Consider the following 17,500-nt stretch of genomic DNA (forward strand, 5'->3'; position numbering starts at 1 on the left):
AACAGCGCACGGTGTACAGGCTGACCCTGGTCAAGGCGTGGAACGTGGACGAGCTGAAGGCCTACTCGGAGCTCATCGCCCTTGGCCAGCCCGACTTCATCGAGGTGAAGGTACGTACCGCATGTTGCCTATTTCGGTGCACGAGAGCTCCCCAACCCCACCCCTCACCCCCCGTTGGCCTCCCTCCATCTGGACGCTGCCGAAGCACAGCTGCCCTCTAAACGCACCCACATTAACCCCGCCATGTGTGAGGCCGCGGGAGGCTCCTCTCTACACTCTGGTGGGGTTACGATGAGAGATTCTTCCACGCTGGCGTAGCAGGGGTCGGGGTTAACGTGGTTGTTGTTGTAAACCTAGAGAAAGGTTGTTGTTGTGCAGAATAATAACAGAAAGATAGAATCACAATAAATACCCATGTCTTATCAGATTAACATCTTTCAGATCTAGCTCTGCCCTCAATATATAATTGGTGTGTATTGGAGAAGAGGTAGATTAGATTAGATTCTTTATTCTTTATTGTCCCATAGGGATATTTGTTTTCACATCAGACTTTTCAGTTCCATCAGGTTAGATCTTGTTGTGTACACATCTCTCATTTGCTATACATATAGACACATAAACATCCTCAGACATCTGCATACAATACAAACATCTATTCATACAAGTTGCAGCTATTTCGGTCAACCAGGGGGAACAGATGATTTGCTGCACTGTGTTTATCGCATACTGGCAACCAGATTCCGCCGCCTTGATGACAAGTTGTCCACACTCTGGCACGATCGCCTCGGCCCTTCTCCAGCTCTTCCTGTGAGCACCTCTCAGATCCTCTCCCATTTCATTATGGGGAAAACAAGTTAATGACTGCACTCGTTTAATTTGCTCTCTCTCTCTCTCTCCCCCTAATGTATTTGCGGAAAGCAAATGAACCACGATCTCTCTCTCTGATTGAACGTTAGTCAGCCTAAAGTTAAATTAATTTGGAAGGAACTGCTCGGTGTGTCTCGTCTCATCTTGGGAAGTCTCTTAGCTGTTTTTCTCCAGTATTTCTAAACCTTCCATTTCTTCATATTCCATATTCTCATTCTTGTTATCAGTACAATATTATCTGCCTCATTTATCCATTGATACGATCATGATATCAACTCATTGTGAATTTAATGTTCAATTTTTGACTACTCCATGATCATAGTGACCTTATCCACATCCATATCTACATCCATATCTACTTTTGCATGAAGTCTAAATTAGAGACGTGATTTGGTTTTGATTATATTTGTCACTCTTGAGGCAGATGTACTTGTATACCTTCTTTTGTCCATTTAGGTAATTTTATGGAGAAAACCCTTATTGGGAAAATTAGATTTTTCAGGAATCTTAATGACAATTGTATGAATTATCATGAATGATTTTAAGTCAAGTCAAGTCGGCTTTATTGTCAATTTCTTTAAATGCACTGGTCATGCAAAGAATTGAACATTCTTTCATTGACATACTTTAGGTATAGACATAGACAGTATAGACATAGACAGTACACATACAGTTCACCTAGAGTACATATACAAAACACATTCAGACATTTAAAGTGCAAGACTGGGCAACAGAAGACATTTTAATATATCCGTCCAAGCATTACCAACATTATGATGCACATTTCTCCTGCTTCTCACACACACTCTCTCGTTTCTCTCTCCCTCTTTCATTGGTGTATCAGCACATCGTGTCTCTAGTCACGAAGATGGTACACTGTGCTGGGCTGTTTGGTTGAGGATTTTGTTCTGAGGTTTTTTTGAGAACCCATCCAGGGGTGGATTCCGAAACCAAAGTTGCTTACTACATTAGCTACTTTGTTGTTTTCAATGCATTTTCCCATTGGCAACTACCGAAGTTGCTAACAGGCTAACAACTTCTCTTTTGAGAAATGCACCCCAGGGTTCTCGTTTCCCCCGGACTCTGCCCAGATAACAAATGTCTTGTACCGTAGTTGGAGTACTCACACATACTGAAAACACACACACACACACACACACACACACACGCACACACGCACACACGCACACACACACACACACACACACACACACACACACACACACACACACACACACACACACACACACAGTCCCAGTCCACAGATTCCTCGGTCTGATAGATGTTGTTTTGCTCAGAGACCCACACATGCTTTTATATGTCTCTCTCTCTCACACACACACACACACACACACACACACACACACACACACACACACACACACACACACACACACACACACACACACACACACACACACACACACACACACACACACACACACACACACACACACACACATTGCTGTGCTACAAGCAGCAAGATTTCACACAGCTTGCTTTGAAGGTTTTCAGCATCAGCAGTCCCATTGACATTTCAGAAGCCTTGTAGAGAGTAGAGACTAGAGTAAATAGGAAAAAACACACCCTGTTCATGTAACATCATTGAAAATATTTTCCCCTAATTGTAATTTTTTTTTTTTTAAATGACCTAGGCTGTATTCCGTAGTATGGTTGCAGGCATCAATACCGGCTTCATAAAGCCAAAAGTTGTGAAATATTGAGCTGATTCAAGGCAAGCACGCAAATTATCAGCAAGGTTATATCTAGGTTAGAAATTAGTGAGGTGCCCCGCCGTGGCTCTAGTGGCTGGACACTGGATTGCTATGCAGGGTTCGATTCCCGGCCCGGGTCATTTCCCGATCCATCCCCATCTCTCTCTCTCCCAGCCATTTCCTGTCTGTTCTCCACTGGCCTATCAAATAATAAAGGCACAAAAGCCCTAAAATATATTTATATATAAAAAAAGACATTTGTGAAGTAACCTGTGTTAAGTGCAAAGCCATGAACAAATATATAATATTGGTAGGATGTTGAATTCCAGAAACCCCAATTTACACCTCTGGTGGACCAATATTTCTGGCAACTTCGGCTCTGGGAAGTCTTGGCAAAGCATGAGCAGTAGAGCTGCATGCTGATTTTTTTAATTTTTTTCTGTGGTTGTATGTGCACCGCCTTCTGTACCTTTGAGCAGTACTCTCTCTCACACACACACACACACACACACACACACACACACACACACACACACACACACACACACACACACACACACACACACACACACACACACACACACACACACACACACACACACACACACACACACATATTCTTCTTTTTTCCTGGGATGTGGATCTGGCAGTGATTGGGCCATGCGAGTCTGGAGCATCTCCAGTCTTGGCTCATGTCTAGTCAGGGTTTAGTTTATTTCCGTCTTTTTTTGACCACGTGGTATAACACCATTGAACCCTACAGTAGTCCTCCAGGTGCTCAAGCTGTGGTAGATCGCCCCCTGATCTAGACCCCCTCTGGTGTGAGGCAAATGCCTTTAAAAAAAGAAAGAAAGAAAAAAAAGAGGGAAAAAATATACCCCACACTGGCAGAAATGTAGTGGGTGTGTTAATTATAGCTTTGCACTCTTTGAGGCGATGGCCAAGATGGCGATAAACTACCCACTTTTTAAAAACATATTTCATGTATTTGTTGTCGCTGCCCGCTGAAAAGAGGCCAGTGTTTTCATATCCCCTCTACTGTAAGTCTCCCCTGGCTATTTTCAGTTTATCTCTTTAATTTAGATTTGGAGGATGGTATGGATTCCTTTTTAATTCGCCTTGAGCGTTTTGACTACTTTTTGGCCGGGTAGTAGTTGTGTGATGGAATAACTATTTGAGCTCCCAAAGAGAGAAAGTAATTAATTTTGAATAGGACTGAACAGAACAGCCGTGTGAGGCCACATGATGAATGACAGTTCTGTTTCCATGGTGAATTGCGCTCTGAGGTGCGGTGGCCTTGTGACACTCTTTCTGGGTGATACAGATAATGGTGGATAGCTGTCAGGACTTGCAGTGTATTGGGAATATGCACGGCTGAGTGTGCAAAATGAAGCTTCTAACTGAATTTGTAACTTGGGGTTTCATCATTTAAGATTGCATCTTTGCGTCCTAGTTTTCACAAACTGGACGTTAGTGCTTATGTTTGATCACCATTTGATATCTTTTGCAGCTCATTTCTCCAGCTTTGTGTAATTTAGATGTAGTAAATAAGCGGTGATGTTTCGTCCTCGTAGGCTATTCCTGCTTGGTGAGTTGAACCTCGGCTAAAAAGGAGAATGCTTGCACAAACGTAACCTGCATTTGCAATTTTCTGGTTGTATTTCTTCAAGGGTACAGTGAGGGTTTTTTTAAAAGTTGGAAGTCTGTATCCTGGCCGTGTACTACCAGCGTGATATTTACTGGCTCATTGTTTGTGTTTGGAATATTAGCCTCCTGAAAGTTTAGACGTAAAGCCCTAAAGCACTCCTATCTGGGTCTCTGGATCTGCATTTCAAACTAGACTGCCTGTGCAGTCGCCTTCGACTGCTTAAGGTATATCCCCGAAACGCGACGATTCCAGTCCCCAATCATTCCTACCACTCCCGTCCACCTTTTCATGAACGTTTATGATAAATACAAAATATAAAATAAATATATTTAATATCTACACATAGATCAAATGACGAGCAGAGGCTTAAAACCAAATGACTATTGTGAAAATGAAGGGAAAAATGGGGCAAATGGTAACACTGTTTTAATGGTTCACTATTACAGTGGATATACCACATTAGGTACAGTGTAATAACCAGTGTAACAATATTTAATACCACGTCATACCAGTGTGACACCATGTACCAATTTTGTACTTAAATCATGTAGGCTATTTGTGTGTAAGTGGTATTACATGGTATTGCATATTTGTACACTGGTATTACACTAGTATTACATGGTATTACATATTGTTACACTGGTTATTACACTGTACCTGGTATTGCCTATTTTTACACTGGTATTACACTAGTATTACACTGGTTATTAAATATTGTTACACTGGTTATTACACTGTAGGCCTACCTGATATGGTAGATTCACTGAAATGGTGAACCATTAAATTAAGGAGTTACCGGGCAAATCAATCCACCCAGTCAGAAGTTATGGGCCAAATAAAAATTCCACCATTTTGAAAGTGTTGACCTCCAAACTCGAATCAGTTCATGAACCTACCCTGCAGCATTCACACACCAAATCTGGGACAAATCCATCCACCCGGTCAGAAGTAATGGGCCAAACAAAAATTTGGCCATCTTGAATTCGGCCATCTTGAAATTGTTGACCTCCAAACTCGAATCAGTTCATGAACCTACCCTAGAACATTCACACACCAAATCTGGGACAAATCCATCCACCCGGTCAGAAGTTATGGACCAAACAAAAATTCGGCCATCTTGAATTCGGCCATCTTGAAAGTGTTAACCTCCAAACTGTAATCAGTTCATGAACCCACCCTAGAGCATTCACACACCAAATCTGGGACAAATCCATCCACCCGGTCAGAAGTAATGGGCCAAACAAAAATTCGGCCATCTTGAATTCGGCCATCTTGCAATTGTTGACCTCCAAACTCGAATCAGTTCATGAACCTACCCTAGAACATTCACACACCAAATCTGGGACAAATCCATCCACCCGGTCAGAAGTTATGGACCAAACAAAAATTCGGCCATCTTGAATTCGGCCATCTTGAAATTGTTGACCTCCAAACTCGAATCAGTTCATGAACCTGCCCTAGAGCATTCACACACCAAATCTGGGACAAATCCATCCACCCGGTCAGAAGTAATGGGCCAAATAAAAATTCGGCCATCTTGAATTCGGCCATCTTGAAATTGTTGACCTCCAAACTCGAATCAGTTCATGAACCTGCCCTAGAGCATTCACACACCAAATCTGGGACAAATCCAAACATCCGTTCAAAAGTTATCGCGTTAACACGAAAGACCTTACGCGGCGGACGCGGACGCGGACGCGGCGGCGGACGCGGCGGCGGCGGCGGTGCACGCAAAACCATTACATCCCCGACGCTCCGCGTTTCGGGGATATAATAAATGTTGTCCTGATTCGCCCCCTCTTCTACTGTTGCAGGACTCTGTGCTATGAAGTCTTTCGTTATCCATTCTGACCAGTTTCGTTTTGTTGCCACTTTGCCTGATTGTCATAGTTTAATTTGGGTCATGTTCTTATTTTTTGTTCTTAGAATTTGATAGCATACTGTAAGCTTTAGATATGGAGCTTAAAATATGTCCTGTAACTTCCGAAAGGGAAAATTGGAATGACACCAAGTCGACTGTAATCAAGCCTTCTCTTTTGTTCTCTCTTGTCACATGTGTTGTGATTGGACTCAGAATTAGAGGGTTTAAGCGTAAAAAATGGAACAGCTATCCGTCACAGGTGTCTGACTTAAAGCTGACGTGCTGTGTGTGTTCGTCTTCATCCCTGGGTAAATTGAGGCACCCGCTACGCTTTAATCCGCCCTCCGGGTCCTTCATATCTCCCCATGATGTCCCATCATCCTTTCCTCTGCTCCCATCCTCCCCTTATGCGCACACCACCTCCCCTGATGGTGTTAAGAGTCCCTTCGGGTCTCTGTAACATACAACCATGACGCAGTTTGTAAATTCATTACCACCAGACCCCCGAAAAGGGGCTGGTTCATGTGTACGCTTCACCGGGGGGAGGAACTGTCACATCATCCAGACTCAAAAGTCCAACAGCAAAAAAAGAAGAAAAAAAAGCCAGACTTCAACTATGACATCCGGTTACCTAGCAACAACATTCACTCTCTTTGATGCACTGTGGGAACACAAGATTTGCGCCTCCTCGCCTCTTCAAGGAGAGATGGAAAAAATGAAGGCATTGAAACGGCAGAAAGAGAAATAGAAGAGGGATGTAGAAGGAAAAAAAAAACCACCCGTGCCGCGCTGTCAGAGCGGAGTACACAGAATCTCATAAGGCCTCGTGGATTTGTTCGAAATCCCAAGACAAACAGCTCTGCCATAACACTTCTGTTGTCGTTCTTGATGAATTATGATAAAAACGTACATGGGCATCTCTTGTACTGTAATGTCAGAACGCGAAGACAGATCTCCCAATAAGGGAATGAGTTTCAGCTGAAATGACCTTGCAGTGTGGTCAAAATGAATATGCATTCATATGCCTTCTCCAGAAGTCTTGAGCAAATGTATTTTTTAACAAGAATGAATATAAATAAATCATTTCTTTTTTTATATATATATAGATGAGAGGGAGGGAGTTCAGGGTGGCTGTTTAATATGCTCATTGCAACACGAGAAAAGAATAGAGTGGCTGCAATTGCATTTGGTGTAGCATGGTGAGCTCGCTGATTGCATAACACGTTAAGCCTACTGGTGTCCTGAGAATGAACAGTGCAGATGAACATCGAACATCGTCTTTAGAGACAGCAGGCAGAAACTGCCATCTATTGCAGATTTTTATCTTGATGATACTTGTTCAGCATCAAGCTATCAGATTCCCAGTGGGAGTGGTTGCACAGAAAGTAACAAAATTCAGCATCCTCTTTACTTCTGAGGTACAGTTTAACTTCACACAATAGAGCACTGAAGCTAATTCACCACTGTGTTCATGGTTTTCCACAGCTCATTGCACCGAGGGCACAAGCACTCTCAACAGCCCGCAAAATGTTGTTTAGTCCAGCTGCTGCTGTTAAATTTTAAATTCTGAGTAGGGGCACACCATCATAAAATTCCATTCAAAGTCATCAGATTTGGTTCCACTCTGTGATGCCTGTCACTTAAGTGTGAAACATCTTGCCAACAAAAGCACACCCGTCACTTCCCTTTATAATGTTCCACACATATAATGCTATCTGCAGTGCAGTATGGTGCAGAGGGCTGGTTTTTCTACTGTACGTTACCAATATATGAACCTCAACGTCTTCAGTACGGCAGCTGGTGAACGCTACTCATAACTGCACCCTTATTGCCTCATTGCCTATTGACTGGTGGATCGAAACATTGCCGTCTGTACTTTAATGAAATAAAGTGTATAGTTTTTGGAGCTCATCATACCTCATGTGCAGACCACTCTATTACACATTTTCTTTTGAAAGATATATTTAGGGGCTTTTGTGCCTTTATGGATAGGAAAGTGGAGATTATGACAGGGAAGCGAGTGTGGGGAGAAAGACTGGGAAGGATCGGCAAATGACCCGGGCAGGAATCGAACCCTGGTTGCCAGGATATTAACCCAGTGCCCTACCTGTCATTTCTACGATGTTACCCATACATGTATGTGTCACTACGTCTTTAATATGGCAGCTGGCGAGGCACCCTCATCATATCCATTTCAGGCTGGAGCGGCCATGCAGGCCATGAGGCAGGCGAAGGTGCAGCGAGGCCTCATCTCACTTGCCTACTGGCTACCTGCAGTATGGTGCAGAGGGACGATGTTTCTACTCTTACCCATGCACAGGGGCGGTTCTAAGGGGTGGCAGGGGGTGACATTTGCCCCCCAAGAAATATGATTTGCCACCCCAATTAAGAGCCCTGATTGTGACCAATAGCCTTAATGCTTGACATCGTTTCAGACATAGAACTTTAGGTTGCAGGGTTTCACTTTAAGGGATTCACTGTATCACATAAGTGTGTGTGTCGATTATATAGCGTTTATCATTTTCTCTTAGTGTAGGAGCATGCCCCCCTGAAATACATTTCGCCACCCCTTTGCCACCCCAAGAATATATGTCTGGAACCGCCCCTGCCCATGCAGTATATGAGCCTCAAAGTCTTTAGTGGCTGCTGGCGATCGCTACACGTAACTGCACCCTCATCATGTCCATATATAGTTTTTGGAGCTCATGCCTCATGTGCAGACCACACACATTTTCTACGATGTCACCCATACGTCTATGAGTCTCTACATCTTTAGTATGGCAGCTGGTGATCGCTAGCTTCTCATAACTCAACTGCACCCTCATCATATTCATTTCAGGCTGGAGCGGCCATGCAGGCCACGAGGCAGGCGATGGACAGCAGGGCCCCTCACACTTGCCTACTGGCTACCTGCAGTATGGTGCAGAGGGACGATGTTTCTACTGTGTTACCCATACAGAGTATATGAGTCTCAAAGTCTGCTGGCGATCGCTACACATAACTGCACCCTCATCATATTCATTTCAGGCTGGAGCGGCCATGCAGGCCACGAGGCAGGCAGGCGAAGGGGCAGCGAGGCCCATATCACTTGCCTGCTGCCTGGTGTCCTTAGGGGAGCCTGGCCTGCTGGTTTTTGAGTAGCAGATAATGAAATTGGGTGAGCTTGGATGGTGCACACAGTGAATCCAGATGTGTTGATTTAACACTTTAGAGAGTTGGATCTGACATGGAAAGTGTTTGCCCCAAGTGTTGAATTAAAGGGCTAAGTGTTGAATCAACACGGCAAATACTTACTGTTTAGTGATGCCCCATATATCCCCACCTCCTACCCCTTCGTCCTCATCATCTTCTCTGCATTGAGCTGCACCTCTCTACTTCGTATGTAAAACTCACATCACATCATCTCCTCTCCATCTCCTCCTCCCTCCATCATCCCCTTTCCCTGCTCCTCTTGTCTGGATTATATGTCCCTCTTGTCTGGATTATATGTCCCTCTACTCTACTCAGCATCCAGCATCTGCCCTCATCTCCATTCCATCTCCTCCCTGCATCTCTTCCTACACCCTACCCCCTCCATCCTCATCCTCTCACCCACCTCCTACGTACCTCCTACCCCCGTCATCCTCATCATCTGCTCTGCATTGCATTGCTCCTCTTTACTTACTGTAGTATGTAAAATCCCCATCATCTCTAACCCAATGCCAATGCCTTCTCCCTCCACCCCACCTCCCCCATCCCACCATCCTCCTCCCTCGCCCCCTGCTCCCACCGTCCTCCTCCACAGTCCTCCCTCTCCCAGCAACATCTTCTCTGATATGCACCCCTTTTCTCTCAGCATCTGAGGCTCTCACCACCACCACCTCCCTCCACCAACTCCCTCCATCTCCACCCCCCCTCCTCTCCTCCATCTTCTCATATTCTGTGTGTTCTACCTCTACCCTCGCCCAGCCCTCATCTCCATCCCCACCTCCTACTCCCACCTCCCTCCACCACCTCCCCTCTTCCTCTCCTCCATCCTCTCATCCTCTGTGTGTTCTACCTCTCAACTCACCCAGCACTGGCTCTCATCTCCATCCCCACCTCAATCTCCCACCTCCCCCACCACCTCCTCCTCCTCCTTTCCTCCATCTTCTCATCTTCACTGTGTTCTACCTCACAACACCGGCGCTCATCTCCTCACCTCAGTTTCCCACCTCCCTCCACCATCCTCCCCCCCCCTCCCCTCCTCCCCTCCTCCTTTCCTCCATCTTCTCATCTTCTGTGTTCTACAGTACCTCTCAACTCGCTCAGCACCGGCTCTCATCTCCTCCTCACCTCAATCTCCCACCTCCCTCATCTCCCCCATCGCCCTCCCCTCCTCCTTTCCTCCATCTTCCCATCTTCTCTGTGTTCTACCTCTCAACTTGCCCAACACTGGGCCTCACCACCTCCCTCATCTCCCCCATCGCCCTCCCCCCATCCAATCCCCTCCTCCCCTCCCCTCCCCTCCTCCTTTCCTCCATCTTCTCATCTTCTGTGTTCTACCTCTCAACTCACCCAGCACTGGCTCTCATCTCCATCCCCACCTCAATCTCCCACCTCCCTCCACCACCTCCACCATCCCCTCCCCTCCTCCTTTCTTTCCATCTTCTCATCTTCTCATCTTCTCTTCATTCTCTGTTTTCCACCTCTCAACTCGCCCAACACTGTCCCCAACCCCCCCTCTCCATCTCTCCCTCTCCCCTCCCCTCCTCCTTTCCTCCATCTTCTCATTTTCTCATCTTCTCATCTTCTCTGTGTTCTACCTCTCCACTAGCTCAGCACCAGCCCACCCCCACCTCCTACTGTACTACGACCTCCCTGCTCCCCCCGTCCTCCTGAGAATCCCTCCACCTCCCACCTCCTCCTCCTCCATCTTCTCATCTTCCTCCTCCTCCTCCTCCTCCTCCTCCATCTTCTCATCTTCACTCCACTTGCTCAGCATCTGCCCTCATCTCCTCCCCATCATCAGCTCCCCTTTGAACCTCCTGCTCCAGGCTCTGATGAGCTCGCCTGACCGCCGCTGCGATGCTGCTGCTGCAGCCAACCGCACAGGCAGCTGCAGATCACACACACAGACACACACACACACACACACACACACACACACATACACACATTGTTTACACACACGCACGGTGAACACACGCACGCACACACACACACACACAGACACTGTTTACACACACACACGTGCATACACACACTCATTCATACACGCGGACACACACGGTATCACCCACAATCCTTTACTCGCTTGGACACCCGTGCACTGCACACACATGCATACAGACACACACATGCTTACTCGTGTGGACAACACACACTCATGTTCACACATGCGCACACCTACTCACACACACACACACACACACACACACACACACACACACACACACACACACACACACACACACACACACACACACACACACACACACACACACACACACACACACACACACACACACACACACGCCTGTTGCCATTAACTATTCACCAGTTCATGTTTGCTTTGACGAAAACAAGACAGAATAAACAGGCATAACGCGTGATACAACACCCTGGAGGTTTATAAACGCCTCAAACACCTGATGTTTTGATGCACCAAAGAGACGCCTGGGGCCAATTTCATTTGTGCGTTGTTGTTGCCAAGACGGCGCCCAGTCTGTCTGTTCAATATCTAAGATGCAGCTGTGTCTTAAATTCATTTTCAGATGCTGATCTGTTCAGTATTCCGCTACCGTTTTTTCTGTCCAGGTGGTTGCCAGTGATAAAGATATGTGGACTATACATCACATTTCTATGTATTACTGGAAATCCAAGACAAATAGCACTGTACTGTGCGTAAAACCAAGGGGGACCGTTTTGTCCTTACTTTTGTGTCATGGGAGCCTGCTGAAGGTTGTTGGTGGCCAACGACCAAGAAGGGACTGCGAAGGCAACTGAATTAAATACAAGAGATGGCCCGCGGGGCTTTAGTCCAGTTGGAAGCCGACCATCGTGCCATTAATCTTACCAGGCTAGACGTTTCAAATATTCTTTTTTTATATTTTATATTTTTATATTTAAATATATTATTTATATTCTTTTTTTTAAATGTAGAGGAAAAACTCCCTGAATGAAGAGATTGCTGTGGGTTCATGAGTATTAATAGCTTGCATCTCAGGGGCTGTGCAGGTGTGTGACCGGGCCTGGGGGGTATTGGGAAACTGATGGCCCTCCTCTCTTGGCTCCACACAGTGTTGCCAGATTGGGCGGTTTGCCGCCCAGTTGGGCTGCTTAAGATGGCCGTCTGCAGGGGAACAATTTTTTCTGCAAATTTATGCATAGAAATCAATAGAATTTAGTTTAAATTGGGTGGGATTTAGTGCTTCCAGGCGGGTTTTGAGCATTTTTGGGGCTGGAAATTATCAGTCTCATCTGGCAACCCTGGCTCCACGTAATGAATAAGTGGCCTACGTACGTCCCCACGTCCCCCCCTCGATGTCCCTCTGACTTCTTCGTAATTTTTCTCCCGGTCTCCCAGGCACTCCTCTCTCTCTCTCTTTCATCATCCACTGCCGTCCCTGTCATCGTTTCCTCTGACAACATTGCTCAGAGGGCCAACTAGGGAGAGATAGCGGCGGGAGTTAGCGGGAAAGAGGGAGATGCTCTGTGTTAATGTAGCCCGTGAACCAAGGTTGAATGAAAGCATTGAGCTGAAGAAAATTGCTGGTTGAGTCCGATAGCCTATCGCTGGTGTTGTGAGGGCCAAGGGAGGAATTGAGGAGAGAGAGAGAGAGAGAGAGAGAGAGAGAGAGAGAGAGAGAGAGAGATGGAAACTGTTACAGTAAATTGCTGGTTGAGTCCAATAACACTGGTGTTACGCGGCTGTTGAGAGAATGGATTGAGGACTTAAGGACATGGATATGTTTTGTATTGTCTGCACAAGTTGTGTTTGTGTGGAGATCCAATTAAACATCACCCATTAATCATTTTTCTTGTTTATTGTTTCCCCAAGTAATTTATTTCCATATATATATTTTGTATCCATAAGAATGGCATTGTTATCGCAGACAATTTTGTGGAGGCGACATTGAGATTCATTGCGCTTGACTTGTTCATTTCGGCATTCTTAAAATAGAACGACGACCTTTGCCTTCTCTCGGAGGAACTGATTAACTGTGTTTCCAACATCGGGTGTGTACCCACTGTACATTACTTTATTATTGTGTTACTATAATACATTTTGGTAGAGTTTGAATTATAGTTCTGAATTCATCGAGACCTCATAAACACATAACTGACAGCATTCGTAAAGCTTTATAATAACTGACAGGTATCATGTACATAGCTACATAGCTATTTACTCTGTCAGCACTCCAAAGCACATAGTGCTCACTGCATACAGCAAATTTGCCTTTATGCCTCACCTGTGCACGGGGGCAGCCCCACATAACGCCCCAAGGGAGCAGTGGAGTGGGACGGTGCCATGTTCAGGGTACCTCAGTCATGGAGAAGTATGGATGGCACTGGTTTATGGCAGGTCGGGAGTTGTACTGGCAACCTTTGGGCTCCAAGTCTGACGACAGTAGTGTTGGATTGAATTTACAAGTGCCTTTGAATGTTCCTGTTCCTCTGCAGTCGACCACCTGTCTTAATACCCATTGCTTATGTATTGTATTTCATGTGTGTTTCGATGATTTATATATAAAGGTTTTTCAGGAAGGACAAATAGATGTCAGCCAAACACTTCCCCCTCCGGGTGCCATAATAGATGTCAGCAGGAGTTCCTAGAAAGTCAGGATGCTTCTCTCCTCTCTCCATCTCTCCCTCCCTCCCTCTCTCCCTCTCTCCCTCCCTCCCTCCCTCCCTCTCTCCCTCTCTCCTGCTCTCCTTCATGGCTGTCCTCTGTACCCTGCCAGGTATATTTGTGGAGGGGGGGTCCCGCGTGAGAAAGTATTGATTAAAGCATTATTCCTTTACAATTAGTATGTCACAAGAGTATTAGAACTGACACCATGATGGAACTCGTGATCCGTAGCGCAAATTAGCTGTAGGTCCGTGATTCATCACCACTAGGCCTAACTAAGGAGAATGCAATCAATATGGTGTGTGCGCGTGCGTGTGCGTGCGTGCGTGCGTGCGTGCGTGCGTGCGTGCGTGCGTTTGTGTGTGCGTTTGTGTGTGTGTGTGCGTGCACACACGCTCGCTTGTGTGTGTGTGTATGCTTGTGTGTGTGTGTGTATGCTGGTGTGTTTCAACATATTACGAGTCTTGCTTCTTTTTACAGAGTATGTAGGGCAGTGCAGTCAGCGGCCCGTTTTTCACCTGAATATGTAGCATTGCACTGAATTAATATCCTGCATAAATGTTGGGGCGCATTACCGTCTGGTGACAACAGGAAGTTATTGTGGTGGGCGTAAATGCCATCCGTCTAAAAGGGGCTCTCTCTTGCTTCCGCTCTGCTCTCTCCAAGATGCCTCCTTCTCTCACTCACTCACTCTCTCACTCACTCTCTCTCTCTCTCTCTCTCTCTCTCTCTCTCTCTCTCTCTCTCTCTCTCTCTCTCTCTCTCTCTCTCTCTCCCCATATGCCCTTTCCTTTGCTCACCCACTCATAGTCCTTTCTCTCATCCTTTCTCTTATTCTTTCTTTCTCTCTCTCCTTCTCTCAGTCACGCACACTGCATATGGATCTGTCCTTTGAGCTCGCTCTTTTCAATTCTCTCACTCATTCACGCACACACACACACGCGCACACACACACACACACACACACACACACACACACACACACACACACACACACACACACACACACACACACACACACACACACACACACACACACACACACACACACACTTACACTTCATCCGCACACATGCTCAGTCTTTCTCTCTCTCTCTCTCACACACACACACACACACACACACGTGTGCGCACTCACAAAATAAAACAAAAACACACACACACAGGAAGATAAACAATTAGTCACGCTGTAGGACCTCTCAGCTAACCAGATGAATTCCATTACAAGTGTAAGAAGCCGGTAATATTTTGAGTTGGCAAGCTGAGGAGTCTCTCTCTCTCTCTCTCTCTCTCTCTCTCTCTCTCTCTCTCTCTCTCTCTCTCTCTCTCTCTCTCTCTCTCTCTCTCTCTCTCTCTCTCTTGCTCACTCTCACTCTCTTTCTTTCTGTCTTTCTCTCTCTCTCTCTCTGTCGTTCTCTCTCTCTCTCCCTCTCTCTCTCTCTCTCTCTCTCTCTCTCTCCCCCTCTCTCTCTCTCTCTCTTTTCTCTCTTTCTCTCTCTCTTTCTCATCACCCCACCCCACCAACCAGGTCAGCTCCCCAACTCTCTCCCCGTGCTCCAGAAGACCCCTAGCTGGTGATTTATAAAGGCAGCTTTGTAGCCGATCATTATTCTACATGGCTGCAGCACAGCCCTGATAACGCAGCCGAGCCTCATCAATTCTGTTGCACAAGCGATGTAGCGCCGACCAGGATTATCGGCCTTGGAAATCAGCCACTTCCCAGCAAGAGCAGAGTTGCAACTTGCAAGCAAGCCTGTGTGTGTGTGTGTGTGTGTGTGTTACTGTGTTGTGTGTGTGTGTTGTGTGTATAAGTGTGTGTGTGTGTGTGCGTGCGTGCGTGCGTGCGTGCGTGCGTGTGTTGTGTTTGTGTGTGTGTGTGTGTGTGCTTGTGTGCATATGTGTGTACAAGTATGTGTGTGTGTGTGTTTCTTTCTTAACCGGTCATAATCCTGTAAACGCTTTTGTTATGTCCTGTGGAAGATATGAGAGGAGGGCTAAATATAAATGTATACAGATGTAGTATTCGGATGTTGCTTGTTATAAAGCTGCACTCAGCTCTGCTGTGGCCACCCCGAAGAAGCCAGAGGTGAACATGATTTTGTCTGCGAGGCCGCTCTCTCTGTTAGCACTATAGGATTACTGTACAGGTGCGGTGGTGTGGATGGTGTTAGCGGTGTGTGCAGAGCTGGAGATAACCTCAGTGTGAGTAAAGCCCTCCTCTTTGGCCCTTGTCGTTTCACTTATCAGCTCCTTCAAGTGCCAGAATGTACCAACCCTGTGCTGGATCATTTCTTAGATTTCTTTTTCTTTCTTTTTTTTGGGTCTTTTTCGACTTTATTCGACAGGACCGTGTGAGAGGTGGACAGGAAAGCAAAATGGCGAGAGAGACGGGTAGGGGTCTGCAAAGGACCCGGGCGGGGAATCAAACCCGGGTCAGCCGCATGGTAGACGAGTGCCCCACAGGTTGGCCACGGTAGGGCCGAGCTGGGTCATTTTGTTTTTAGAGAGGAGTTGGAGGGGCGATGGATAATTCAAAAGGGTTGGGGAGATGACTAGCCTTGGGGGACCAGCACTCTTGCGCCCGCGCCTCCTGTCAGCCAGTCACTTTGTGCAAAGAGTCTGTCTGGCTGGCTACTCTGAATATTCATTTAGCTTCCTCCTTTATGAGTCAATACTTTCACTGTGAACTTTTGGGGCCACTGCCTTTAAGCACAAGTTCCTAGATTGGGCTGCTGAAAAATTTAGTCGGTGCGGTGGGAAACTAACTGAGGCTTCTGGAGAGTTTCCGGACACCATGCTGTGGCATTACCACAATATTGAGCAGCTGATTCAAGCACTGCGGTGGCTTCAGGCTGGCCAGAAAAGATACCAAGAGAAGGAATGTGGAGAATCCATATTATACTCTTTCTATCTGTATAGAGCAGGACTATTCAATTAGAATTCCTTTTGGGCCACATTTCAAAACCAAGAAATTAAGTCGGGCCGCACATTTTCAGCCATCACTAACGCTGTAATGACACCTCAAATCAGTGGTCTACAAACTAATTTTAAACATGTTCCTCTAACCTAAAGCCTAACCACATTGAATGTTCAGTGTACAAGACAAGAAAGAAATCGTGTTGTACTGCAGTATCAAATGCATTGAATATTGCTACAACTGGGGGCATGTCTTTGCCGCATGTGGACTGAGTCTGGGCCGCATGTGGCCCTTGTGCCGCATTTGAATAGGCCTTGTATACATGGGTTCTCATTTTTTGTTTTCCCCTGGCTGCGCGACCCTGGCTGCGCTCAACTCAAAATCTGATTGTTGGAAACCACTGTTGGTCAAAACAAATTCTCACGGTGTTGGCTGCCAGTGTCTTGCCTCACGGTGTTTATATATATATAAAAAAAAACATGTATAGTGTTTCTAGGTCAACGCATTCTTTTGTTGTAGACCTAGTGTCTCCAGAGAGATGAAGTGTTAATTAACGATAGCCGTGGATCTCAGCATGCCTCTTGTCTTGTGTTGCCTCCCAACAGGGGGGCTGTCCTGTCCACAGGTTGTTTTATTGCCCGCTGACCTCTCCTTGTCCTTGGCACAGAGAGCGCCTCAT

General features: G+C 46.1%; 1 protein-coding gene across 1 annotated transcript in view; it reads left to right on the forward strand.

The window, feature by feature from the left end:
- The window catches only part of tyw1 (tRNA-yW synthesizing protein 1 homolog (S. cerevisiae)), a 117,362-nt gene that overhangs the window by 83,481 nt on the left and 16,381 nt on the right, over window positions 1-17,500 (forward strand). The window contains exon 14 of the mRNA XM_063205411.1: window positions 1-110. This exon is cut by the window's left edge and continues 1 nt beyond it. Within this exon, the coding sequence (XP_063061481.1) occupies window positions 1-110 (110 nt within the window). The remainder of the gene's footprint in view (window positions 111-17,500) is intronic.

This window comes from Engraulis encrasicolus, chromosome 8 (assembly GCF_034702125.1).
Source record: "Engraulis encrasicolus isolate BLACKSEA-1 chromosome 8, IST_EnEncr_1.0, whole genome shotgun sequence".
Classification (NCBI taxonomy): Eukaryota; Metazoa; Chordata; class Actinopteri; order Clupeiformes; family Engraulidae; genus Engraulis; species Engraulis encrasicolus.